This window comes from Dromaius novaehollandiae, unplaced genomic scaffold (genome assembly GCF_036370855.1).
Source record: "Dromaius novaehollandiae isolate bDroNov1 unplaced genomic scaffold, bDroNov1.hap1 HAP1_SCAFFOLD_56, whole genome shotgun sequence".
NCBI lineage: Eukaryota > Metazoa > Chordata > Aves > Casuariiformes > Dromaiidae > Dromaius > Dromaius novaehollandiae.
In genome coordinates, this window is record NW_026991304.1 from 409572 (window position 1) to 436121 (window position 26550).

At 54.1% G+C, this 26550-nt stretch overlaps 1 protein-coding gene across 1 annotated transcript; it reads right to left on the reverse strand.

Moving 5' to 3' along the window:
• Positions 1–16815: 16815 nt before the first annotated feature.
• On the reverse strand, positions 16816–17736 carry LOC135325731 (olfactory receptor 14J1-like). The gene has a single exon (XM_064503732.1). The coding sequence runs from the start codon at positions 17734–17736 to the stop codon at positions 16816–16818; it is 921 nt and encodes a 306-aa protein (XP_064359802.1).
• Positions 17737–26550: the final 8814 nt, after the last annotated feature.

Here is a 26550-nt window from a genome sequence, read left to right on the forward strand (position 1 = left end):
CCAGGCCCATCTCCTCAGGGTCACTCCTCTGCTGGTAAGGTCCCAACCTGCCCTGGTGCATGGAATTATCCTTCCCCAGGTGCAGGACTTGCCCCTTCTCCTTGGAAAACTTCCTGAGGCTTCTGTTGGACAAACCCTCAAGTTTCTGAAGGTCCCCCACACTGAAGCTCTCTTGTGTCAGCTGTTAATGTGTGTGTGTGCAGATGGCTCCCCTGACTTGTGGTGACTCCAGCAGGATAAGAGCGTGAGGAACTGCAGGACACTACACATAATAAAAGGAGGTATTAGTTTATTGGAACTGCTGGCACTGGTAGGAATTACTGTGCTGACAGTAAAGCACAGTAAAAGCCAGATGGATGCCCAGAAAAGCCCAATGAATGCACAAAGCAAGCAAAATGAGGACCAGTGGGCACAGGGTAAGCAGAGGTGGGCTGTTTGTGTGGGAGGGCATGAGGATGACAAAAAGGAAGAACTTGGAAGGGGGAAAAGGAGGGGGGGGAAAGCAGGGGGTGAAATAAAGGATATGATCAGGGCTGTTTGGGGGTACCTGTGAAACAGTCCTACACCTGAGCAACACTGCCTGGCAGAGGACAGGACTGCTGCAGTTGTTCTGACCATACTTACGTCTGACTTACTTCTGTGGTCACAGAGGGCCTAAGTGCTTTCCCTACCATCAACAAGGGAAGACCTGGTGTGGAAAGAAATGCAAGATGATTCAGGCTGGAAAGGACCTCAGGAGGTCTCCAACCCAGCCTCCTGCTCACAGCAGGGTCAGCTCTCAGGTCGGACCAGGTTGCTCAAGGCTTTATTTATTTAGGCCTTGAAAACCTCCAAGGATGGAGATGCTTTTTGGCCCGGAGGGCACAGCCTCTCTGGGCAACCTGCCCCAGTGTTTCACCATCTCAATAGCTAAATTTTTTTCCTTATCCCCATCCCGTACCTCTTTTGTTGCAACCAATGCCCGTTGGCTCTCACTTCCCGTCATTCACAATGGTGAAGAGTATTGTGTTGTAACGCAGCAGGTATTGTATGCTGTGAGGAGGGTCCACTCTGGACAAGCAGCTGTTCATAATTAAACTTTGACCTTAAAACCTTTCAGGCCCAAGAGGAAACCTCCCACCACTAGGAGCGGCTGGCTCTGGGGAGGCCAAATCTGGTGCTAACCCACATGCAGAAAAGGAATTCAAAACTGCAAGACTTGCAGTGGCAATAGCCAGAGATGACAGAATCACTGAATCATTCAGGCTGGAAGGGACCTTGGGAGATCTCTAGCCCAATCTCCTGCTCACATCAGGATCAACACTGAATTCACACCAAGTTCCCCAAGGCCTTGTCCAGCTGCATCCTGTAAGCCTCCAGGAACAGAAAGTCCATAACCTCGCTGGACCCTTCTTCAAATGCTTCATCACCCTCTTTGATTTTCTCCCTTACATCTAAATTTTAACCTCACTTGTGTCAGCTTACAGCCATTGCCTCTCATTCTTCTGCCATGAGTCGCTGCAAAAACCTGGTTCTTTATTGGTGGTAACCTTGAGTTGAGAAGCTGCTATGAGTCCCCAGCAAAGCCTTTCCTTTTCCAGCTGAACAAGAGATGGGAATAGGGCCTCCCAGAGTGGGACATTTCCACCTCTCATAGTCAGTCATTCTCTGATGAAACAAGTTGCAATGTTGGAATCTGTCTTTCTCCACTCTTTAGCAAAGGACAATAGGTGATTATTTTAGTCTACATGAGTGAACATTTCCCAGGAGGAGGGAGCACAAGGGACAGGGAAATTCAAGCCTTCAGGTGGGCCTCTGCTCCTGAGCGAGGCCAGGCTCCTGGGATGGAGGGAGCTCATGGCAACCTGGCAGCACTGCCCAGACACAGCTGTGTGCAGGAGCAGCTCCTCTGTCAAGAGCAGCAGGGCTGCGGGCACTGCCTGCTGCTGCTGACCTGAGATGAGAGAAGGCAGAGAGAAGTGGAAGGCAGTGTGGAGTGGGAGGACAGCGGAGAGCTCCTTGTGGGAGAAATCTTCACAGCCCTTGACATGGTGAGTCTCTGGCTGTAAAGCAACACTGCTGAGGTTCCTGGAGGGGTCTTCTGAACCCAGTCCATCCTATAACTGATAGATTGAGTCATGAATTCAGTGACCTGTGGCAGGACAGGTTCATTCTCCTGTCAAGAAGGCGATGCATGGGTCAGGGGTGCCACCAGCTCGAGCTCATGCACAGCTAATGTCCGAAGGGTCTTTTCAGAGGAAGGTCAAAAAAAGGCTAATTGAAAGGGAAGGAGTTTTCCTTCTAGTAAAAGCTCAGGAGTACTACAGAAACTATAAAAAATACATCCTAATTTTGGCAAGGAGAAAAGAGGAAAGAGCCTTCTGGTTTGCAAGCAATGTGTACTCCCAGACCTTCACTCTCAGAGATCAATAGGTCTGTGAGAAACTCCAGCAAACCCCTTCAGCCCCACCTCAGCCAACAGACAGCACTGGCAGCACCTTTATTGCCTTATAAGAGTTTTTCTGACCTGCTCCTTAGGATCTGTGAGAACAGAGATACCTGTGCCCAGTGCCCTGTCCTGGGCAGTTTCTGTAGGGCAGAACTGAGCACACAGAGGGTGGGAAGGGGTCTGGGAGCACTGGCAGGGAAAAGATGTTGGGACAGAGAAAGAGCTGCTGGCAAGGACAGTGCCAGGCAGCAGAGATGGGCAGGGAATGAGAGGGCACTGCCAACAGAATCATCATGGCAGCATGGATTTGAGCAAGTCTTGGACAGTCTCTGCAATGCAGGCAGCTTCTTCTGAGCAAGCCTCCCATGTCTCCTTTCCCACCCAGCAGAGCCTCTGCCCTGCCAGTTATGGGGTCCAGGCCATGAGCCGCCTCCTCTGCAGCCAGACCTTCAGCAGAGGAGAGGGGCATCTCTCCCGCCATGGGCAAGTTTACTGCTGCCCGACAAAGGGGCTGAGAGTGACTGCCCTGTGATGTCACCGTCTGTGAGGTGACATGCCTGGCTGGGTAAGCTGAAGGCTCTGTGCAAGAGCGGGATCTGCATGGGAGTGAGGTGTCCGCAGCCCCCTTCTAGCCTGTGCAGCTCCAGGAAGTGCAGTCTGTGGGGTTAGGAATTGAGCTGACTCTCCCTTAAGGAGAGCCCATCTTCAGTCCTAACATCCTTTGACCGTTTCCCTGTCATGTCCCGCCAGACTTTGAGCCGCCCTCCAGAAGGGCACTGCTGCCTCACAGCATCTCTGTGATGTCCGAGAGACCCATGAAGAAGCTGCAGAGATACTGAGGGTATGGAGATGGTGTTGGGAAACTGTATCTGGGCAGCTGAAAAGAGGCCTGTGTGTCCTTGGCTAGAAGGGGAGTGTGGAGACCTCCTTCTGGCCGCCTGAGAAAGGGAAAGACAGTTTGACATCTGTGGTTTTGAAACTGGACTCATCTGCTCCTAGCAGTGGCAGGTTTCTTTTTAGGGCAACATATGAGAGTTACCATCCTCCGGATCAAAGAGGTGTGAGCACAGGACAGCTGGGAACAAGATTAATAGACAGAAGAGCTGTCCTCACTCCTTAACAAGTGGCAGTGAATCTTTGTTTTTAAAGACTCACGATAGAAATGCTGAGAATTTCTGCCTTTGAGGAACACTCCCCACAGGTGACAGGGCCCTCTCAAAGAAAATAAACCTAAAACTCTGTTTCTCAACCCTCATTCTTTAGAGAAGGTAGTGAAGACACTGAAAAGCCCTTCCACAGGATGAATAGATTTTATTTGAGAGAAATTATGAGAGTCAGACCTGTTTACCTGCATTCCCACTACTGTACAGCAGGACTGATTCCTCTGCAGCCCATGGGTAGAGGCTTCTGCTCCTCACAGCACACTCAGCCAGCATGAACCAGAGCTCAAGCAAAGTACCTGCCCAGTGATCCTCCCAAAAAAGAGAGGCAATGTAGTGTTTTTATTATGATTTCTTTTTCCTTGGAAGATCTCCCCTAACTTGCCAATGTCTTTTCCTCCTTAGACAGTCCCCAAAGCCCAGTGAGACCAAATGTCCAACAGCAGCTCCTTCAGTGAGTTCCTCCTCCTGGCATTTGCAGACAGCCGGGAGCTGCAGCTCTTGCACTTCTCGCTCTTCCTGGGCATCTACCTGGCTGCCCTCCTGGGCAACGGCCTCATCATCACAGCCGTAGCCTTCAGCCACCGCCTCCACACCCCCATGTACTTCTTCCTCCTCAACCTCTCCCTCCTGGATCTTGGCTCCATCTCCAGCATTGTCCCCAAATCCATGGCCAATTCCCTGTGGGACACCAGGGCCATTTCCTACTCAGGATGTGCTGCCCAGGTCTTCTTGCTGCTCTTCTTGTTTCCAACAGAGTATTCTCTCCTCACAGTCATGGCCTATGACCGCTTTGTTGCCATCTGCAGACCCCTGCACTATGGGACCCTCATGGGCAGCAGAGCTTGTGTCAAAATGGCAGCAGCTGCCTGGGCCAGTGGCTTTCTCTATGCTGTGCTGCACACAGCTAACACATTTTCAATACCACTCTGCCAAGGCAACACAGTGGACCAGTTCTTCTGTGAGATTCCCCAGATCCTCAAGCTCTCCTGCTCAGACTCCTACCCCAGGGAAGCTGCCCTTCTTGTGGTTGGTGCCTGTTTAGGCTTTGGGTGTTTCGTTTTCATTGTGGTGTCCTACGTGCAGATCTTCACTGTTGTGCTGAGGATCCCCTCTGAGCAGGGCCGGCACAAAGCCTTTTCCATGTGCCTCCCGCACCTGGCCGTGGTCTCCCTGTTTGTCAGCACCTCATTTTTTGCCTACCTGAAGCCCCCCTCCCTCTCCTCGCCAGCTCTGGATCTGGTGGTGGCTGTTCTGTATGCAGTGATGCCTCCAACACTGAATCCGCTCATCTACAGCATGAGGAACAAGGAGCTCAAGGAGGCCCTGAGGAAACTGGTTCAATGGGTCCAATGTCAGCACCAATAACCATCCCATGTGCACCTGCTCCTCATTTCTAGGGTATTTGGCATCATAGCTATGTGCTGTTCATGTCTTTCTTTCTTTCTTGTTTTTCTTGGTTACATTCTTGTAAAAGAAAAAAAAAATACTTTTCTTTGTGCCACTTGTCCTCAGGAATCTCTCATTGGTTTCTGACCCAGAGATGGGGTTGAAGCAGGAATCCAGGCTTCCCCCTTCATCAGCAAAGATGGAAAAAGCTCAGAACCTGCTAGTCTGAGCTGTTTGGATGCCCTCAGGGCAATGAGGAGAGTTCCATTGCAGTGTCTCTTTCGGCACTGACACCAAGGGAGCTCAGGGGCACAGAGTCAGGCTCAGACAAGCACTGGCAGAGTGAGACCACAGGTTCTGTGTCTGTTAGGAGAGCTCAGCTCCGCTGGTCACAGTCAGTGTGATCTCACACCTCTCTCCTGCAAGGGTGGCAGCCGGCTGTCACTGCAGGCTGATCCCTTCCCTCTACAGAGCTCCAACACTCAAAGCAGAGGGGGAGTGGAGGGGAGCAGAGTTGACACAGCCTGCGGGAACAGACCCTCTGCTCCTCAGGACTGTCCACACACTGCCACAACAGGGATTTCCTTGCTTCAGCTTTCACGTGGGGGCTGCAGCTTTCTTGAAGACACATCCAGCAAGAGCAGCAGGGCTTTCTCTTTGCAGGGCCTTTCCCAGTCTGGCCTTTCTTCCAAAGATGGACTCAAAAATAAGCCCACAGAAATTGCACCATAAAAGCACCTGCTGCTCTGCTTGTGAACTCCATGGGATCTGGGGCACGAGCTCAGAGTCTCCGTGTGATCTGTTAGGGATCGAGGGCTGCACTCAGAGCTCATTTCTCAGTTACCAGTGCCAGTGGAGATGGAGAATGGTCTCTGAATTCCCTGCCTGGGGCTGTGCCATAGGTGACAGTGCTGATGAGAGATGCCCATCCTTCTGGAGGGGAATCTGAAGCCCCAGGAGAGCTCAGGGGATCTCCAGGGACAGCGTGTGCCTGGGGTGGGCAGGGAGTGGAGCCTACAAAATGAGGGATGGTCTACGGTGGTGTAACCAGAAGATAAAGCACTAAATCTAGGTATGCAGGGGGAAACAAGGACTCTGCAATTGCAGGAGAGGCAGTGGGGACCCAGGGAAGGGGCAGCGGAGAGAGATTCCTGCACCCTCAGTGAAACACCACAGGCTGGAGCTAGTGCCCACCCAAACACATCTCCTGCCATTGCAAACACCTGGGGTCACTCTGAGCACAGACACCTGCCAGCAGTGTCAGTGGTTTTGAGCCATGTCTGGCTGAGTCTGCTTCCTGCCCTGACCAGCATGGCTAGTGCAGAGTCAGGAGTCACCCCGTGCCCCCACAGCCCACTCGCCCTGCAGAGCAGCACCGCCAGCCCGTGGCCTTGCAGGGAGCGCAGGGCAGGGGTGCAGGAACAGCCAGGCCAGCACAGACACAACTGCCTGGGGAAAGGCTCTCTGGGGAGCAGGGATGTCCCAGGAGAAAAGCAGGGCAGCATCCAGAGAAAATCAGAAGGAGAAACAGGTTTCTCTGGTCACCAGCTTGGGGCAGGATGCTCTGTCCGTGGGGCAGCAGAAGCTGCTGGAGGGGCTGCAGGGCCAGGGCTCTCATGCTGTGCTGGGCAGTGGGGTGGGCATGGAGGGGCTGCAGGCAGACAGGGAGGGGGATCTGCTGGGCACAAGAGCAGGGGAAACAGAGAGTGACCAGTATCATTGCGGGGCCTCCTCCCCCATGCCAGGGAGCTGCTGCCCTTGTCCTTGGGCTGTGCCTGAGCTGTGCTGTGGACATGGCTCTGCCTGGCCCTGCACCTCTTGGGTCCTGACCTGACCCTGTCCCCATCCTGCTGACCCCACTCCCCATCTCTGCCTCAGACCTGTGTCCGACTATGGTCAGGAAAGCCTTGGCAAGGGAAGCTGGGACCCAAGCAGATCCCAGACAAGGTTGTAAGTACAAACGTTCGTCGTGCAGGCACAGCAGCAGCTCTTGCCTGGCAGCCAGTTAAAGGAGTAAGGAGTGCTTTGGATTTGGACGCCCTACCTGGGTGACACTGCACATGGAGTCTTAACTAGATGAAAAAGTGAGAGCAGCCACTTGGGGTGTGCTTTTTAATGTGTAGTTACGAAAGCAGGTGTTTCTGTATCACAGCTTGAGTGTTTAAGCACCACTTGTGAACAGGTTCCTGCTACAGAGCACTGGAGTGCTGGGAGCAGCAAGAGCTGGGCTGCTGCGTGTGGGAAGGGGAGCTGGGAGCCGAGGGTGCCGGCAAGGCAGGCAGGGCAGTGACCCACCAACGAGAGGTGCCGTCCCGCTGTGACTGGACAAGAGGAGCAGAGCAGGTCTGGGGATGGTAACCGGGGTCAGGTGCAGTTCAGAGATCACAGAAAAGAGCGTAGGGCTCTAAGCAGCCCTGCTGTGCGTGGGAGGTTGGACTGGAGACCTCCAGGGGTCTGATCCCACCAAAACTCCTCTGTAACTCCATGAATGGAAAGACCCCGGGCACAGAGACAGGCTCTGCCTTTCCCATGAGCTGCACTGCTGGCAGGCGAGGGGCAGTGTTAAAGATTGCCTCTGACCCTAGGTTTCCCAAAGCAGAGTCTCAGACGTGGAGTATCACAGACTCATTTACTCTAAGTGGTACAGCAGCAAATGAGAGCTCGAGCTGGGTGCCTCTGGAAAGGGACCCAAACAGAGAACCCCCTGGGCAATTATAATTTTCCAATCTAAGTTCTCCACCCCTCATGTGATAGTTCGGACCACGAGTAATATTGAGGTCTGGGGTCTGACCATTGCCTGTTGGGTCCTATCGTTGTCTCTCCAGGTCCAGAGGAGATAGTTCCAGACCACAATAATCAACACTGCCCCAGCAGTGAGAGCAGGCTTTGTCCCTCCAGATCCTGAAGCCCTGCACCAGTCTTATTTCAAAGTCTTGACATTCTCCCTTTCGGAGTGTGAGGCACAGGAATGCAGACTGCTTGTAACTCCCTTCTCTTTCCAGCTGGAACCAGCTCTGAGGCCTCTTTTACTGAACTAGGTGAAAGTTCCTCATGTTCTCTGAGTGCAGCCTAAGGCTGCAGCAAATTTAGCTCCTCATGCGAAATAAGTTTTATAGAAGTTGTGCTAAGCGGCTACCTCTAGACAGCCCCAGTTCAGTATTCTTTAACAGTCTCATAGTCGCTCCACCAGAGCAAGCAGACACTGGCACATGCCTGGACCACCTCTGTCTCTTCAACTGTCACCAGGTGTTTGTGTGAGAGCAACTGACTCCCACCCTCCATCTCCAGTGATTGTAATGGGAGCTTAGACAAGGAGCTCCCAGGCAGACCCCTCCGTTGTGCTCACTTCAGTTTTGGGAAGGGGAATCCCACCTCCTGTGTGTTTGTGGAGTTCATGGGAGTTTGCTGAATCCCACTGCATCCCAGGGGCTTCTAAATGGTCATGAGATGCCCAGACTGACTCATCTCAACCAACACCTGAACCGTGGGAAAATGAGCTCCCTTCCTGTCCCCTTCTAGGTGTCCTGCCTAGTCAAGAGATGGAAATATGGATTTCCAGGGTGGGAACTTTCCATCTCTCATAGAGAACCATCCTCTGATGAAACAAGTGACAGTGCTGTAGCTGGTCTCTCTGTATTGTTTAGGGAGGGACCAAAGGTGATTATTTTGCTTTACATCAGGGAACATTTCCCAGAAGGAGGGAGCACAAGGGACAGAGACATTCAGGCCTTCAGCTGGACCCTGCTCCTGAGTGGGGCCAGGCTCCTGGGATGGAGGGAGCTCATGGCAACCTGGCAGCACTGCCCAGACACAGCTGTGTGTGGAAGCAGCCTTCTGCCAGGGACGGTGCAGGGCTGTGAAGCTGGGACATGCACCAAGGTCTGCCCAGGGCTGTGATTCAGAACAGTGTCCCTGCACCCCAGGGGAAGGTGGGAAAAAAAGCTACTTGAAGGGGAAGGAGTTTTCCTTCCAGGGCTTTCAGTTTCTTAATTTGGCAGGGAGAAAAAGGGAAAGAGTTTGCTGGTTTGGCAAGGGACTGGGACTTGCTAACCTTCACTCTCAGAGATCAGTAGGTCTGTGAGAAAGGTCAGCAAACCCCTTCAACCCCACCTCGGCCTACAGACAGCACCAGCAGCACTTTTATGGTCTCATCAGGGTTTATGTGACCTGCTCCTTAGGACCTGCATGCAGAGATGCCCCTGGCAAGTGCCCTGTCCTGAGTAGTTTCTGTAGGGCAGAACTGCACACATGGAGGGTGGGATGGGGTTTGTGAGCACCGACAGGGAAAAGATGTTGGGATCGAGAAAGCTCCAGGCAGCAGGGACAGTGCCAGGCAGCAGAGATGGGCAGGGAATGAGAGGGAACAGTCAACACAATCATCATGGGAGGGTGGATTTGGGCAAGTCATGGTCAATCCCTCCGATGCAGACACCTTCCTCTGAGCACTCCCCCATGTCTTCTCTCCCACCCAGCAGAGCCTCTGCCCTGACAGTTGTGACGTCCAGGGCATGAGCTGCCTCCTCTGCAGCCAAACTTCTAGCAGAGGAAAGGGACCTCTCTCCCGCCATGGGCCTGTTTTGTGCTGCCCGACAAAGGGGCTGAGAGCGACTGCTCTGCAAATGTCGCTGTCTGCGAGGCGGCATGTCCAGCTGGGGAAGGTGAAGGCTTTCCCGAGTGCCTGTCTGTTTGTCTCTCTCTGTGCCTCCTTCGGCACCAGGATCATGATGTTGCTCCTTTTTTTCCCTCCTGTCCATGCTGCTCCTCTTCTTCTCTCGATCTCCCTGGGGTTGAGGGTTTCAGATGAAGTTCACACACTGACATTGTGAGTTGTACAGCAGAGGAGTCTGCATGGAAATGAGGTTGCCCCAGCCCCCTTCAAACTTGTGCAGATAAAGGAAATGCAGTCCGTGGAGTTGGGAAATGAGCTGACTCTCCTTTAAGGAGAGTCCATCTTCAGTCCTAACGGTCCTTTGACTGCTTCTCTGTTGGGTCCTGCTGGGCTGTGAGCTGCCCTCCAGAAAGGCACTGCTGTCTCATAGCATCTCTGTGATCTCATAGCATCTCTCTGAAGCAGCACAGATGCTGAGAGCATAGAGATGGTGGTGGGAGGCTGTCAATGGGCATCTGAAAAGAGCCCTGTGTGTCCTTGGCTAGAAGAGGAGTGTGGAAACCTCCCTCAGGTGCCTGGAGAAAGGCAGAGAATTTTGGAGATCTGCACTTTGAAACTGGACTTGTCTGCTCTCAGCAGGGGCTGGTTTCTTTTTGGGGGAACAGCATGCTCCAGCTCAAAGAGGTGCAAGCACAGGACAGGTAGGAAGGAGACTACTAGACAGTCAAGATGTCCCCACTCCAAGTGACAGTGCATGCTTACCTCTCAGGACTCACAGTAGAAATGCCAAGGATTTCTACTTTTAAAGAGCACTCCCCAGGGGAGACGAGGGCCTCTCAAAGAAAATAAGCAATATTTAAAAAATCCCTGAAACTCACTTCTGCAACCCTTGTCCTTTAGAATTGGGAGTGAAGATGCTGAAAAGCCCTTCCACAAGATGAATGAATTTCATTTGACAGAAATTGTGAATCTCAGAATTAGTCACCCCCACTCCCATGTACCCCCTGCTGTACAGCAGGACTGACTCCTATGGAACCTATGGGCAGAGGTCCCTGCTCCTCATGACTCACTCTGCTGACACAAACCAGAGCTCAAGCAAGGGAAATGGGCAAAGGGCCTCCCAATAAAGAGAGAAGCAATGTGGGATTATTAATAAGAAAGGAAAAATATTATTTATTTACTTTCCCTTAAAAGTCTCTCCTAACTTGTCAATGTCTTTTCCTCCCTGCACAGTCCCCCATGGCCAGGGGGAGCAAATGTTGAACAGCAGCTCCTTCAACGAGTTCCTCCTCCTGCCATTTGTGGACACACGGGAGCTGCAGCTCCTGCACTTCTCGCTCTTCCTGGGCATCTACCTGGCTGCCCTCCTGGGCAACGGCCTCATCATCACAGCCGTAGCCTGCGACCACCGCCTCCACACCCCCATGTACTTCTTCCTCCTCAACCTCTCCCTCCTCGACCTTGGCTCCATCTCCACCACTGTCCCCAAATCCATGGCCAATTCCCTGTGGGACACCAGGGCCATTTCCTACGCAGGATGTGCTGCCCAAGTCTTTTTCTTTGTGTTCTTTATGTCAGCAGAGTATTCTCTCCTCACTCTCATGGCCTATGACCGCTATGTTGCCATCTGCAGACCCCTGCACTACGGGACCCTCATGGGCAGCAGAGCTTGTGTCAAAATGGCAGCAGCTGCCTGGAGCACTGTTTTTCTCTATGCTCTCCTGCACACTGCTAACACATTTTCAATACCACTCTGCCAAGGCAACACAGTGGACCAGTTCTTCTGTGAAATCTCACAGATCCTCAAGCTCTCCTGCTCAGACTCCTACCTCAGGGAAGTTGGGGTTATTGTGGTTAGTATCTGTTTAGTCTTTGTGTGTTTCATTTTCATTGTGGTGTCCTACGTGCAGATCTTCACTGCTGTGCTGAGGATCCCCTCTGAGCAGGGCCGGCACAAAGCCTTTTCCATGTGCCTCCCGCACCTGGCCGTGGTCTCCTTGCTCATCAGCACTGGCCTGTTTGCCTACCTGAAGCCCCCCTCCATCTCCTCCCCAGCTGTGGATCTGGTGGTGGCTGTTCTGTACTCGGTGGTGCCTCCAACACTGAACCCCCTCATCTACAGCATGAGGAACAAGGAGATCCAGGAGGCAGTGAGGAAACTCTTTCAGCTGGTACTAGTTCAGCAGCAATGAGCTGCCCATCTCTCCTCACAAGCAATTCCCCGTTTATCTCCAGCAGCTCTTGTGCATTGCGCATTCTGTCTGTGATAGTCACATTTGTGCACAAGTTTGAATTCCTCCCACTTCTCCAAAGTCGCAAAGCCCATCTGTCTAACCCAGAGGCCTTCTGTAAATCTGCCTATCACTGTGTCAGAGGTGGCCTCCCAAGTAGCATCTCTGTAATAAAAGGGGATCTCCTTAGTACTGTACCTGAACAAAAGGCTCTTATTGCCACGCTGGAGCCAAGAATGCACTCAGGGAATTGCACCCAAAAAGGTCCTGTTGCTGTGCTTGGGATTTCCATTGGCTAAGGGGGATGTGCGCAGAGGGTGATGTGCGAGGGAAGGAGGGCTGGATGGAGCCCTCACTTGTGGGTGCCCAGTGCCCCTGGGGAGGGTGAGTGGTCAAGAGGTCTCTGCCAGGGACTGTCCCACCTATTAGAGCACTGGTGACAGATGTCCATCCTTCTGGAAGGGAATATGGAGCCACCCGGAGAGCACCTCCAGAGGGGATCTCCAGGGGCAGCATGTGCCTGGGATGGGCGGTGAGTGGAGACTTCCAAAGCCAAGTGGAGTCACCCAAAGGTGAAGGGCCAAACCAAGGAATGCACCACATCAGGGCTCTGCAGCCTCAGGAGAGGCAGTGGGCTGGGTCCAATGACACCCCTGAACACCTCCTGAGCAATGTGAAATGGCCTGTGATTGCTCCAAGCATCCTCCACAGCCACAGACCCTGGGGAGGGGCTTGTCAGGTGCAATGATGCTGGTCCAGATGGGTCTGCCCTGACCAGGACGGCCAGTGCGGAGTCACCCAGGACCACTGCACATCTGCTTGCCCTGCAGAGCAGCACTGCCAGCCCAGGGCCCTGCAGGGAGCACAGGGCAGGGGCGCAGGAATGGCCGATCAGGCCAGCACGGACACACTCAGCTGGGAAAGGCTCTCTGGGGAGCAGGGATGTCTATGGAGAAGAGCAAAGGAGCAATTGTGTGCTTGTGGGGGGGAATAAATGAAAACCTGTTTCTGTGTGTGTCAGCTCCGGGCAGGCTGCCCTGTCACTGGCGCTGCCCGAGGAGCCCCGGGGCCAGGACTCTGGTGCTGCCCTGGGGAGAGGGGCTGCAGGCAGCCAGGGTTAAGGATCGCTGGTCATGAGAGCAGTGGAGACATGGAGTGCCTGGCCTCCATTTCCTTGTGCCATTGCTGGTCCCCAGGTGTGGGGCTGATGGGGAGGCTGACACCCCTCTCTGCCCCCCAGCAGCTGCTGTGCCCTGCAGAGGGGCTGGGGCTGTGGGGTGAGTGCCCAGAGCTCTGCAGCCCCCTGCCACAGGCACTGCTGTGGGGCCACCCCAGGCTGGTCTGCTGTGCTGGGTGGGCTGGGGAGAGGGCAGGGGAGGTGGGGAGAGCTGGGGAGGGTCTGGTCTGGTCTGGAAAGGGCCCGGGAGAGGACAAATGTCAGCAGGCAGCTCCTGCGTGTGAAGGGCAGTGTGGGAGCACACAGCCATGTGCTTGCAGGCAAATGCAGGTCTGCTGGGAAAGGCAGCAGGACATGGTGGGTGCAGGAGAGAAGAGCCCAGGTTGTTCCCTGTGTTGTTTGGACACAGTGGGGAAGCTGCCCCAGGGCCATCGTCCCAGAGCAGCCCCTCACATCACCCCTTTCCAGCACTGGCTGCTCACCCAGCTGTGGGGCGGTCCCTGGCCAGCTCCATCCTCCTGCAGGTCCCTGTATCCCCATGGAGGGGAAAAGGCCAGCCTTGCATGGCCTCTCTTCTGCACCAGAACCCCGCAGATGCTGAAGCACAGCTGCCTGCTGACCTCCATGTGGGGCATAGCCCAGACTGGGCAGGGGCTGGGTGCTGAGACCCCTCAGTCTCTGGAGGATCATTTAAGAGTCATTTAATAATACCCCAACCCTTTCCATGTCTGAGGTCTGTGGTTCCAGGTCCAGCTGAGCTCTGGCTTTCCTCACTCCATCCCTGTGTGCACAGACAAGGTCTTGATGCTCCCTCTGGGCAGCCCGTGCCCCTTCCACCCTCTGTGCACTTCCATCCCAGCACCCTGAGTGCTGGTGCTGCTGCCAGGGCAGAGGTGGAGGATCCCCCGGAGCGGCTCCTCAGGGAGCTCCCCAGGGAAACACTGTGCCCAGCCCCATCCCCAGCCCCATCCCCAGCCCCAGCCCCAGCCCCAGCGTGGCAGAGGGGAGCTGCCCTCTCCCAACCCACCCTGGCAGTACCAGCCCCACCTCAGCCCCCTCCTGAAAGGCTCCAGCGCAGCCCTGGAGGGAGCTGGAGCTGCCTCGGGCCTGGGGCAGTCTGGTGGCAGGAGGGTTTGACATGGGCACAGCAGCAGCAGTGCTGGGAGCAGGGGAGGAGCAGGGAAATTGGGGCAAAGACCCCTGTCCTTGGCGGTGTGGCCAGGGCACTGGATGGGCGATGCCTTTGTGGCCGGTCAGGCTCCAGGTTCGGGGTGGATGACCACTCGAGGGTAGGAGCACCGGCATCTGCATGGGTTTCAGGGGAGCCATGACTGTGAGGAAGGCAAGTGGACCCAGGCCCAGGTAGCTGCAAAGGCCAGGGGTGGAAAAGGCAGCATGGGGCTGGTGAAGGCCCTCCCTCCCCTCCCCATGGGGAAGAGAGTCCCCAGGTGATGCTGGACTCCACTTTGGCCGACTGGAGGGGAGCACAGGGAGGGTGAAAGAGGCGGATGGAACCTCTGGGGGTGCGTGAGGGAGTTTTCCAAAGCCCAGGGCTGAGATAGGGACTTCTGGATCTTCCCCCTCTGATGCTCTCCCAGCCAAGGTTGTTCTGCTCTGCCCCAGGTGCTCTCCACGCCCTGCCAGCCGTGCTAGAGCAGAGGCCAAGGAGCAAGAATTCATGGAATCCCAGAGGAGTTTTGGTGGGAAGGGATCTCTGGAGGTCTCCAGTCCAACCTGCCACACAAAGCAGGGCTGTTTGGAGCCTTTGAGTGTGGCATATGACGACACGGACCTCAGATAGGATGGTGCAAGAGATCTCCTTTACTGAGACAACAATGGCTGGTTATATAGCAACCAACCAAGGCCAGCCCCTTTTCCTGCCACATATCTCCTTGTGCGTTGTGGCATCTTGTGACAGGCAGGAAGGCACATCCTGATCCCTGGCAGGCAGGCAGGAAGGCACACTGTGATTGCTGGCACGTAGGCAGCAAGGCACATCGTGATTACTGGCAACTCACGTGCACACATTCTGGCCACAGATCGTAGTTACCACATCATCACTTTCTGCCTTAGAGATCCTCTGCTGTCTTACACAGCGTCATCCTATTTTGGTCCCCAACACTTGAGTCTTGTCTGGCCATCGCTGGACTGTGCCTCACCCCAGTTACCATCCCCAAATCTGCTCTGCTCCTCTTGTCCGGGCACTGTGGGACGGCACCTCTCATCGGTGGGTCCCTGCCCTGCCTGCCTTGCTGGCACCCTCAGCTCCCAACTCCACTTCCTGCACGGAGCAGCCCCGCTCTTGCTGCTCCCGACAACATACTCTCTGTCGCAGGAACCCTGTCAGAAATGGTGCATAAAGGGTCAAGCTGTGACACAGAAAGACCTGTTGTCATAACTGAGCATCACAAAATCTGACCCCAAGTGACTGTTCTCGCTTCTTCATGCAGCTGAGACTCTGCATGCAATGTTACCTGGGTAGAGGGTCAAAATCTGAAGCTCTCCTCACACCTTTATAGTGGCTGTCAGGTAAGAGTTGCTGCTACGGACATAGAGTCACCTTTTGTATTTACAGCCTTCCTTGGGATCTCCTTGGATCCCACCTTCCCTTGCCAAGGCTTTCTTGGCTGTAGTCAGAGGCAGGTCCCAGGTAGAGATGAGGAGTCAGGTCAGCAGGACGGGGACAGGGTCAGGTCATCAGCACTGTCACCCGTGAGACAGCCCTGGGAAGGTAATTCAGACACCATTCACCATCTCCACTGGCACTGGTCACTGAGAGATGAGCCCTGAATCCAACCCTCAGTCCCTAACAGATTACTGGGGACTCTGAGCTCATCCCCTGGCTCCCATGGAGTTCACAAGCAGAACACCGGACCCCTTGGTGGTGCATTGCCTTGAGCATATTTTTGACTCCATCTTCTGAAGAAAGGCCGGACTTCAGGCAGATAACAGAGGAGAACCCCTTTTATTATGGAAATGTTATTCTGGAGGCCACGTCTGGCATATGGGTGCCCAGGGGCTGGTGCTGCCTGAGCTCACAGAAATGCACACGGAAGCACGTTACAAGAGCACTGAGGCCATATACACACATGAGAGCACAGCAGGACAGTGTGGAAATGAGGAGGAAAGCCCTGAAAAGAGAAAGTCCTGCTGTTCTTGGTGGATGTGTCTCCCAGAAAGCATCAGCCCCCATGCAAAGGCTGCAGCAAGGAAATGCCTGCTGTGGCAGTGGGGGGATGGTCCTGAGGAGCAGGGCATCTGTTCCCACAGGCTGCATCCAGACTTTCCTCCCCTCCACTCACGATATGCTTTGAGTGCTGGAGCACAGAAGAAGGAAGGGACCAGCCCATAGTGACACCTGTCTGCCACTCTCGAAGTAGAGGGGTGAGATCACACCCTGACTGTGGCCAGGGGAGCTGAGCTCTCCTAATGGGCACGGGACCCATGGTCTCACCCTACCTGTACTCATCTGAGCCTGTGCCCCTGAGCTCCGTTGGTGTCAGTGCTGAAAGAGACACTGCAAAGGGAAACTCTCCTCATTGCCCTGGGAGCATCTGTGGGAGCTCAGAGTAGCAGGCTCTGAGGTCCCCCCCATCTCTGCTGATGAAGCGGGGGGAAGCCTGGCTTCCTGCTTCAACACAGCCTCTGTGTCAAATATAAGAGAGGGATTACTGAGAAGTAAGAGGAACCTAAACATTGCTTTTTCACATGAATATAAGAGAGAAAAGTAAGAAAGAAATAAATGAATAATATATATCCTTGAGGCCGAATACCCTGGGAAAGATGAGCAGATGCACATGGGACAGTTATTGGCACTGACATCATACCCATTGAATGAGTTTCCTCAGAGCATCCTTGAGCTCCTTGTTCCTCATGCTGTAGATGAGGGGGTTCACTGCTGGAGGCACCACCGAGTACAGAACAGCCACCACCAGATCCAGAGCTGGGGAGGAGATGGAGGGGGGCTTCAGGCAGGCAAATGTGCCAGTGCTGAGAAACAGGGAGACCACGGCCAGGTGCGGGAGGCACATGGAAAAGGCTTTGTGGCGGCCCTGCTCAGAGGGGATCCTCAGCACAGCAGTGAAGATCTGCACGTAGGACACCACAATGAAAATGAAACACCCAAAAGCTAAACAGGCACTAACAACACTAACCCCAGCTTCCCAGGAGTAGGCGTCTGAGCAGGACAGCTGGAATATCTGGGGCACTTCACAGAAGAACTGGTCCACTGTGTTGCCTTGGCAGAGTGGTATTGAAAATGTGTTAGCAGTGTGCAGGAGAGCATTAAGAAAACCAGTGCCCCAGGCAGCTGCAGCCATTTTGGCACAAGCTCTGCTGCCCATGAGGGTCCCGTAGTGCAGGGGTCTGCAGATGGCAACAAAGCGGTCATAGGCCATGACTGTGAGGAGACAATACTCTGCTGTGAGCAAGAAGAGAACCAGAAAGATTTGGACAGCACATCCTGAGTATGAAATGGTCCTGGTGTTCCATAGGGAATTGGCCATGGATTTGGGGACAGTGGTGGAGATGGAGCCAAGGTCGAGAAGAGAGAGGTTGAGGAGGAAGAAGTACATGGGGGTGTGGAGGCGGTGGTCGCAGGCTACGGCTGTGATGATGAGGCCGTTGGCCAGGAGGGCAGCCAGGTAGATGCCCAGGAAGAGCGAGAAGTGCAAGAGCTGCAGCTCCCGGCTGTCTGCAAATGGCAGGATGAGGAACTCATTGAAGGAGCTGCCGTTGGACATCTGTTCCCTTGGGGCACAGGAGGCCTGTCCAAGGAAGAAAAGAAAGTAAAAAGTTAGAGCAAGCTACTCTGAACCAAACCCATTCTGGTTCGCATAGAAACCCCCACATTTCCTATGTCCTTTACCTTCCTTCAGCTCCCTTTCTGGGGCTCTGGTTTGCGCTGGCTGAGTGTGTCATGTGCAGTAGGGGCTTCTGCCCGTAGCTCCAGAGGACTCTGTTCTGCTTTGCTGCAGGTTTAAGTGGACGTGTCAAACAGTCCCAGGTATTTGGGGGGATACCTGGGAACGGGCGGCATCAGCTGGGTGGAGGGCGCTTGGTCCTGTGACACAGGGGGAATATTCTCTACTTACCATAATGAGAAATGAATACAGCACTCACGGCAGCTGTGTCTGAAAGAGAAGACCCTTGTGAGGGATTTGTCCCCCCCCCAGTCTTGCCCCCTTGGACAGAGGTGTCTGTATCTGGATCAGTCACATCAGCTCCCACCCTAGCAAGGGAGAGGAACAGGCAAGGGAAGGCAGGGGCTGACCTGACTTTTTCTAGATGTCCCCCTTCCAGTGAGATAAACCAGCTCCTCATGCCAATTTACCATCTGTGCTCTTTGTCCAGTAGTGGGAATGTGTAGTGTAGTGGGAATGGCAAGGGACTGGTTCTGATGTGCACGTCCTGCAGCATACTATGTCCACTCCTTAGGTGGCAGGACTGCTCAATATTTTGATACTTATTATCTCCAGAAAATAACCTGCAGCAGAGGAGTCTGATTATATATTGATTTAGATTTTAGATGCCTCCATTACACTGTGGGAGCATTCTTGGATGGGCTAGAAATCTTTGGTATTTCAGCATGAGCACTTGTGCACCCGAGCAGGAAAAAAGGGCTCCCTGTGACTGTACAGAGTCCTGGGATCTGGTCTGCCAGTGTGTCTTGCCCCTCACTGCCCTGCACTTGCATCTCACTCAGATAAAGGACAACCACACTCACAAGCTCCTCTAAGAAAGAAACTGGACTGAGCTGGGAGCAGAGGAGTTCAGTTTCACAGTGAAGATTTCCAAATTCTTCTCTCTCAGCCCAGAGATGGAGGGAGTGATGAGGAGTGTGACAAGGTTTCTGACTCACAGGAGCAGACCAAGGACTCTCAGATATCACAGAAATGCTCCAGGGAAGCTGTGCTCTTCTGCAGGGCAGCCTGCAGCTTGGCAGGACAGCCCAGAGAAACAGGCAAGGGTCCTAAAGATGGGCTCTCCTTCAGAGGCAGACAGCTCAGTAAGAGTCAGCTCTCTCTCTTAAGAGAGAGACAGAGCAAAAAGTCTGTGAGAAACCTCAGCAAGTCCCTTCATCCCCACCTCAGCCTGCAGACAGCACCAGCATCACCTCCATGGCCTCATCAGGCTTTCTCTGACCTGCTCCTCAGGACCTGCGAGCACAGAGATGGCCCTGGCCAGGGCCCTGACCCGGGAGGTTTCTGTCCATCACAGAACACAGAGTGGGGGATGGGGTCTGTGAACACCGACTGGGAAAAGACCTTGGTACAGAGAAAAAGCTCTTGGCAGAAACAGCTCCAGGCAGCAGGGATGGGCAGGGAATGGTAGAGAATTGCTAACAGAAACATCACGGGAGGAGAGAAGTGAGCAAGTCATGGTCAGTCATGTGATGCCAAAGCCTTCCCCAGGGTGCTCTAGTCTGTCTGTTGATGACCGTGTTCCCTCCTTGGAGCATCCTGGTGCCAGCCAGGGATGCTCGCAGTTTGGTGGTTTCTGTCAGCTGAGGTTCAGACTTGCAGTTTCTGAAGGTCTTGATGCTTCTGACAGTCTTTGGGATTTCACAGACTCCCCTGGAGAAAGTTCTCTTCTCACTCCTTGAAGGCTTTCTGTTGAAGCTGGACCCTCATGGCATCTTCCCATCTCAAACCCTAATCCATTCCGATCCATTCGAGAGATGGTAGTTAATTGAAACAGTCAGAGCCATTTCTCCACTTTGTGCCTCCCCAGACCCTTGCAGACAGGGCAGATGCCACCTCACCAGAAGTCAGGCCTCTCAGGGCAATGGGTGGCTCTGAGCCTGTGTCCCTTTGGGATAGAGTCTCAGAATAGCAGACTCCTTGAGCCTGCAATGGGGGAGACACCTGGAGGTGGGGATCCAACGCCCTGCTCAAGGCAGGTCCCAGTAGAAAGGTATTTTGGGGCCTTTTCCAGTGAAGTTTTGATTGTCTCTGAGGATGGAGATCTGAGAACCTCTCTGGATGCTTGTGCCACTGTCTGGCCATCCTCATGGAGAAAAATCTAAGAAGACACAGAAGAGACATCTAAGAAGAATTTCCCATTGTCCAATTTGTGCTATTAGTGTGCACTTCCAAGAAAATCCAGCTCTGTCTTCTCTGTGCCCTCCATAAGGTAGCTGTGCACAGCATGAAGATCCCCCTTGGCCTTCTCTTGCTTAGGCTGGACAAACCCAGCTCTCCCAGCCTCTCCTTATATGCCTCATGCTCCAGGCCGGACCATCTTGGTGTCCCTGTGCTGGATTCCCTCCTGTGTGCTAGTGCCTTTGCAGAACTGCAGAGCCCAAATAGGAGCCAGTATACAGACATGGTCTGCCCTGTGCCAGAAGGAGCAACAGAACATCTCGGTGGCCCTGCTGGCTGTGCTCTCACAAATACAGCCCAGCACAGAGGGGAGACATTCGCCCCTGACTACTGTGACTCTGCAAGGCCAGCAGAACTGACAGTAACAGTCTGATTCTTTCTTTCTTTCTAGGTTGCTCCACTCATGTAGGTTGCCGGTGCAGTGCTAGAGCCCCTGAGGATGGAGGCTGCATGCCAGGGTGTGTCCCTGTACCTGTCAACATCTCTGCCAACATGGTGAGCCCTCTGTGAAAACAGCTGCAAATGAATGAGATGAGGCTATGTATGGATGCAAAGGCTTCCATAAATGCGCCGGGCTTCCGTGGGTGACTTGGGGTGTGGGTTCCCCTCCTGGTACCTCTGCTGTGCTGCTAATTCCACATCCCACAAATGCTGTTACTGCCGGCCTGCTCAGCAAATGCTGTAGTGCCCCCTCCCTTTCCTAGAAGGTTGTGGTGCCATATAGGATGAGTCCAAGACCCTTATAATTAAATGCCGGCATCTCTTCAGTGCCTTTGTCTGAGTGCCCCAAAGCCTCTGTAGCTTGAACTGAGGTAATCTCACAGCTCCTGGCTCTGTGAGGGGTGAAGATGTGCCCAGGGCCAGGTTGCCTGTGGCACCCAGCCCTCAGTGCTCTCTGAACCCAGCTGTGGAGCCCAGACTGCTGCTGCAGAGCCTGCGCAGCCAGGACAGCTGGCATTTCAGCAGAGCTCCAGTCTGGGGCTGTCTTCTTGCTTGGGCCTCATGTCAAAGCCTCTGCAGCCTTTTTCCCCTTCACAGAGGCTCCTTGTCCAAGGAACTGAAGGAAAGGAACGGAGGTTACTTTGGGCTAAGGAGGCCTTCAGCACTCTCAAAGGTTTCTACAGCGTATCTGAAACTTTTATATTACTGAACAAAATCCCCATCGCCCCATCTCTAGCTGGAGGTTCCTGAGGGGATGGGGGTGGAAAGCAGCAGCCTGCTCTGCCCAAAGAAAGCAGGCTTCTTCCCTCTGAAAGGAGCAGCATCACCCAAGGAGCCAGCTCTGTCCCTGAGCTTGTGCTGATTATTTGCACCTGCCTTGTGAGCCTGGAGTGCCTTGGCCACCTCCTGGTGTCACCACAAGAGCTTCCCTGTGTGTCTGAGCTGAGGAGCCAGGGGAAGGCAGAGAGCAGAGCAGTGCCTGGGGAGTGTGCAAGTGGTGAGAGTCCTGCCTCCATCTCTTCTTGCTGGCCCTTGGTTGTATCTAGCAGAAGAGCCAGCTCTGTGGGGCAGAGACAGTGTGTTTGCAGACCAGCTGGCACAGCCGAGGTCTGGCATCAGGTTAATGCCTGCTGCAGTGCTGAGTTGACATGACAGTGTCTGAAACCCTTTCCAGTGCAGCTGCTCCCTCAGCTGATCTCTGTACCTTGGCACTAGAAATGGCAGTGGCCTCCTGCTGTCATTGTGTAGGTGCTCCGGTGCAAAGGGTCACAGCTCGGACTCGATGGTAAAGGAAATGCAAGTGCAATTGTTCCCTTTTGTGATTTGGTGCCAGGGTGATGGAGTGGAGATGTCCCATGACCTGGAGAGAATCCTGCCAGGAGATGAAAGCCATTTGCAGATGACTTTTCTGTACGGAGTGATAACAGCGTACTCAAGGGCCATGCAAGTGGTCCAGGTGAGCTTCTCCTCTGTGAAGGTTTGCACTTTTCCAGTCACTTGTGACTCGGTACCAGCTAGGCCAGCAGCAGGCACGTCGATGCCGTTTGTGCTTGTGAGGTCAGTTGTGCCTCTGAGCCTGGTAGGCCAACAGCACGCACACGGCTTTGGTGATGCTGGTGAGGTCCCTCGTGTCTCAGTGCTGCCCGAGAGGCAGGCCGCAGGAACACTGCGGTGTTGTGCTTCTGAGCTCCCTTCTGCCTCAGGACGTAACAGGCCAACAGCAGGACCATGGCTTTGGGGCAGACTGTGAGGTCACTTCTTCCTGAGGACCTCAGAGGCCAGCAGCAGGGACACAGCTGCTCTCTGTGCTTGTGAGGTCACATTTTCCTGAGTGTGTTTCAGGTGAGCAGCTAGGCGACAGCTTCAAGGCTGATAGTGAGGTCACTTGTGCCTCATTACCGGATAGCCAAGCAGACGGCATATTGCTACCATTTGTGCTTGTGAGGTCATTTGTGACTCAGACACTTTTAGGGCAGCTTCAGGCATATGGCTTTGAACTGGACTGTGAGGTAACCATTGCACCAATACGCGATAGGCTAGGTGGAGGTGCTGATTTTTTGGTGTAGTACCTGGTAGCTGAGGGGTGTTTGGCTGCCCTGTGAGCATGGTGAGGGGATGATGTGAATCTGTGACGTCACGATGTGACTCAGGGAGGCCATTCTGGAGCTGGCTTAGTCTTGGGGAGGGCAGGGGGAGCTGCAGGGGCCAATAGCTGCATGCCTGGGGTGTGGGTAGTGAGGTCATGGCTGTCTGCAAGAGCTATGCCACAAGATCACCACTGTCAAATCAGCTCTTGGTCAGTAGCTGCCAGGCCAGTAGGAGGCACATGGCTCAGCTACTGGTGATGAGGTCACTTCTGCTGGAGTAGCTGATAGGCCAGCTGCAGGATCAAGACTTGGCTGTTGATTGTGAGGTCACTTGTGACTGATGAGCTGCTTGGATGGCAGCAGAGCTGTGGCTGGAAAGGTGACTGTGAGGTCACTTCTGCCTGAGCAGTTAATGGAACAGCAGCAGGTCCACGGCTGGGATCTGTGCTTTTGAGATCACTTCTGCCTGAGCAGGTGGTAGGTCAGTATTTGTCCAACGGCTGGAGAAGTTATCGTGAGGTAGCTGCTGTCTCAGAGGCTTCTACGCCAGTGACAAGCACATGGCTGTGAAGGGGACTGTGAGGTCATCTCCTTCTGAGTCCCTGATAGGCCAGCAGCAGGCCCCTGCCTGGGAAGTCCCTTGGGAGGTCACTGCAGACAGAGCAGCTGGCAGGCCAGCAGCTGGCACCTGGCTGGGAACTGACTCTGAGGTCCCTCCTGTCCCAGCAGCCTCTGGGGCTGCAGCAGGCGCCTGGCTGTAAAGGTGCCTGTGAGGTGCCTTCTGGGTGAGAAGCTGATAGGCCAGCAGCAGGCTGTGAAGTGGGGAATGTGCTGGTGAGGTCAGCTGTGTGTCCGTCTGTGATAGGCCAGCAATAGGCACATGGCAGGAAAAAATGTCTGTGAGCTCACCCCTCTCAGTGCCTGACAGACTTTGTTTTTTTTAACTGTAGACTGTGTGGAGGCACATTGCTGGGAAAGTCGCTGTGAGGCCACTTCTCTCTTCAAGGTTCACACTTGGCTAACGGCTTGGGAATTTGCTTGTGAGGTCACTTGTGCCTGCGTCCCTGATAGGCCAGCAGCAGGCAGATGGGTGTGGAGGTTGATTGTGAGGTCTCCTTGGCAGAGGACCTGGTAGAGCAGCAGCATGTTGGTGGCTGGGGAAGGTATTTTGAGGAAACTTGTGTCTCTAAAGCCACAGGCCATCAGCAGCCACCTGGTGGGGGCATGCACTTGTGAGGTCACTTCTACCTGAGCAACTGCCAGGCCAGCAGCTGCTGGTGGTGAGGTGACTTCTGGGTTTGGTGAGTGTGCCCAGAGGAGGGATTGACACCTGCAGATCTCTACAGCAATACAGAAATGCAAGTATGTGCGAAGCTGATAGGCCAGCACTTGACTCCTGTGTGGGGTCAGTGGGTGTGAGGTCCTGTCTGCCTGAGTACCTGATAGGCCACCAACAGGCACAGGGCTAGGATGTAGGTTTTGGGGTCACTCCTGTCTCTGCAGCTGATTGGCCAGCAGCAGGCACACGACTTGAATATTGATTGTGAGGTCCCTTCTGCCCAAGTACCTGACTGGACAACAGCAGGCACGTAGCTGGGTCACATCCATCAGGAAGCTGAAAGGCTGGCAGCTGGTGTGTGGGCTTGGATGTTGTTTGTGAGGTTCTTTGTAGCTGATCAGCTGATGGGCCACTAAGAGGCTGATGGGTGGCAAAGTTATGATGAGGTGAATTATGTCTTGGAAGTTCCTAAGCTACTAGGAGGACCCTGGCTGTGAAGATGACAGTGATGTCACTTCCGTCTCTGAAGATGATGGTCCAGCAGCAGGCACCGGGATGTGGAAGTGCCTGTGAGGTCACTTATCCTGGAGAAGGCGTTAGGCAGCAGGCTCACAGCATGGGAATGTGCTTCTGAGGTCACTTGTGCCTGAGGACCTGATTAGACAGCAGGCACAGAGCCTGCTGACACAGAGCCTGCAGGCACAGAGCCCTCGCCCTGCTGGCAACACTCTTCCCAGTGCAGCCCAGGAAGCCATTGGCTTTCTTTGCCACGAGGACATGTTGCTGCCTCATGCTGCTTCCTGTTGTCTACCAGCACCCCCAGCTCCTTCTCTGCAAAGCTGCTGTCCAGCCAGTCAGCGCTCAGTGTGTCCTGGTGCATAGGGTTACTCTTTCTCATGGGCATTTCCCTTTGTGGAGCTTCATGAGTTTCCTCTGTGCCCATTTCTCCAGCCTGCTGAGGTCTCTCTGCATGGCAGTGCAGACAGCTGTTGTATCATGGCTGTGTTTTAGGAGAAGATTGTGTCTCAGGAGCTTGTAGGCCTGTAGGTCTACATGCACATAACCCTGCACAGGGGAACTGTGAGGTGACTTGTGTGTCTGCAGGTGATGGGCCAGGAGCAAGCAGAGGAGTTGGAAACTGTCTGTGAGGTCACTTGTGCCTGAGTGCCTGATAGGCCAGCAGCAGGCACATGGCTTGCATTGTGATTGTGAGGTCACTTCTGCATGAGTACCTGACTGGATAGCAGCTGGCACATAGCTGGGTCATGTCCCTCTGAGAAGCTGACCTGCCAGCAGCAGGCATATGGGGTTGGAATATGATGATGAGAGTACTGGTTTCTGACGGGTTGACAGGCCCCAAAGCTCAAAGGCCAATCTGAGGCACATGGCCACAAAGGTGATGGTGAGGTCACTTCTGTCTCTGCAATTGATGAGCAAGGAGCAGCAGTCTGTGAAGTGACTTGTGTCTCAGTACCTGGGGTGTGAGTTTTCTACCTGGGTAGTTTGCACCTCGAAGTAGATGGTGCCATCTTCTCCAGTTTTTCTTTCCTGGAGCTCAGACATGGACGTTTTGCCCTCAGGGGAGCTGAATCCTGCCCATGACCATTAAACCCATGCCCTGTGTTCATCCAGAGGACAGCAGGGAGGGTTTTCTCCTGTTGGCTTGCTCCCATGCCACAGGGGCTCTTCAGCTGGGCTTTGTCTCCCCTTGTTTTGAACAACCACCACTGGGAGGTCCGTCCACTCTTGCTCGTACAGGCTTCTCTTCCAGCTGACAAAGGGTCTCAACCCTCATCTGGGGTGATTCATCCTTGCAGCACCATGAACTCACCTGGCTCCTTCATCCTCTCGGCCTCTGACAGCCTGATCAGCCCAGGCACAGCCTGGCTATTAGCTCACTCCTGGAGTCCTCTTTAGAGGCGAACCCCGTCTGAGATGAAATCCCAAATATGGATCTGAGGCTAGTTTGGACAAAGGTGCCCTCTTGGCAGTGAGGTGTGGAAAAAACCAAGTGAGGCTCAGTTCCTTGTAGAGTTGTCCTGGGCTGACCCAGCAGGCCTTGCACAGCTGAACTCACCCACCCATCATCAAACTGTACATTAGAGCACGCAGTGTGACTCCTTCTTGGTAGCACACTATATAAAACCCCCCCTTTGGCTGGTAATAATATATCATGCAAAATTTTGGGAACACTGAGCTGCCAAAGGAAACTTCCAGATCCTGCCTGTGCTGTCCCTGGGCTGCAGGGGCAGCACCCTGGGCTCGGAGGAGATCTAGGTGAGGAGCTGTGCGCTGCTCGGTGGCAGGTCCGCTGCAGAAGGGCGAGTCCTGAGCAGGGTGGCCGTGAGCTGTGCCTGCCTGCCTGCCGGCCGCGGGCTGGTGGGGTGGCTGCAGCAGAGGTGCCCTCACAATCAGCACCCAGATGGGTCCCTGTCACCTGCATCACCCCCTCCCCTCCCCAGGGCTGTCATTGCTGCTGGGTGGGCTCTCTGATGCACTGGGTGACATCACAATGCCTGCTGGCCAGCACATCTGCTGAGGGCCAATCAGGCTGCTGCAGTGGAAGTGACCTCACAATCAACACTGCAGCCATGTCCTTTTTGCCTGCCTCTCCCCATCCTCTGCAGATGCAGAAGAAAGGACAGA

Bases quoted from the DNA above. Each gene is read 5' to 3' on its own strand.
- LOC135325731 (XM_064503732.1), bottom strand. From the start codon at position 17,736: ATGTCCAACGGCAGCTCCTTCAATGAGTTCCTCATCCTGCCATTTGCA.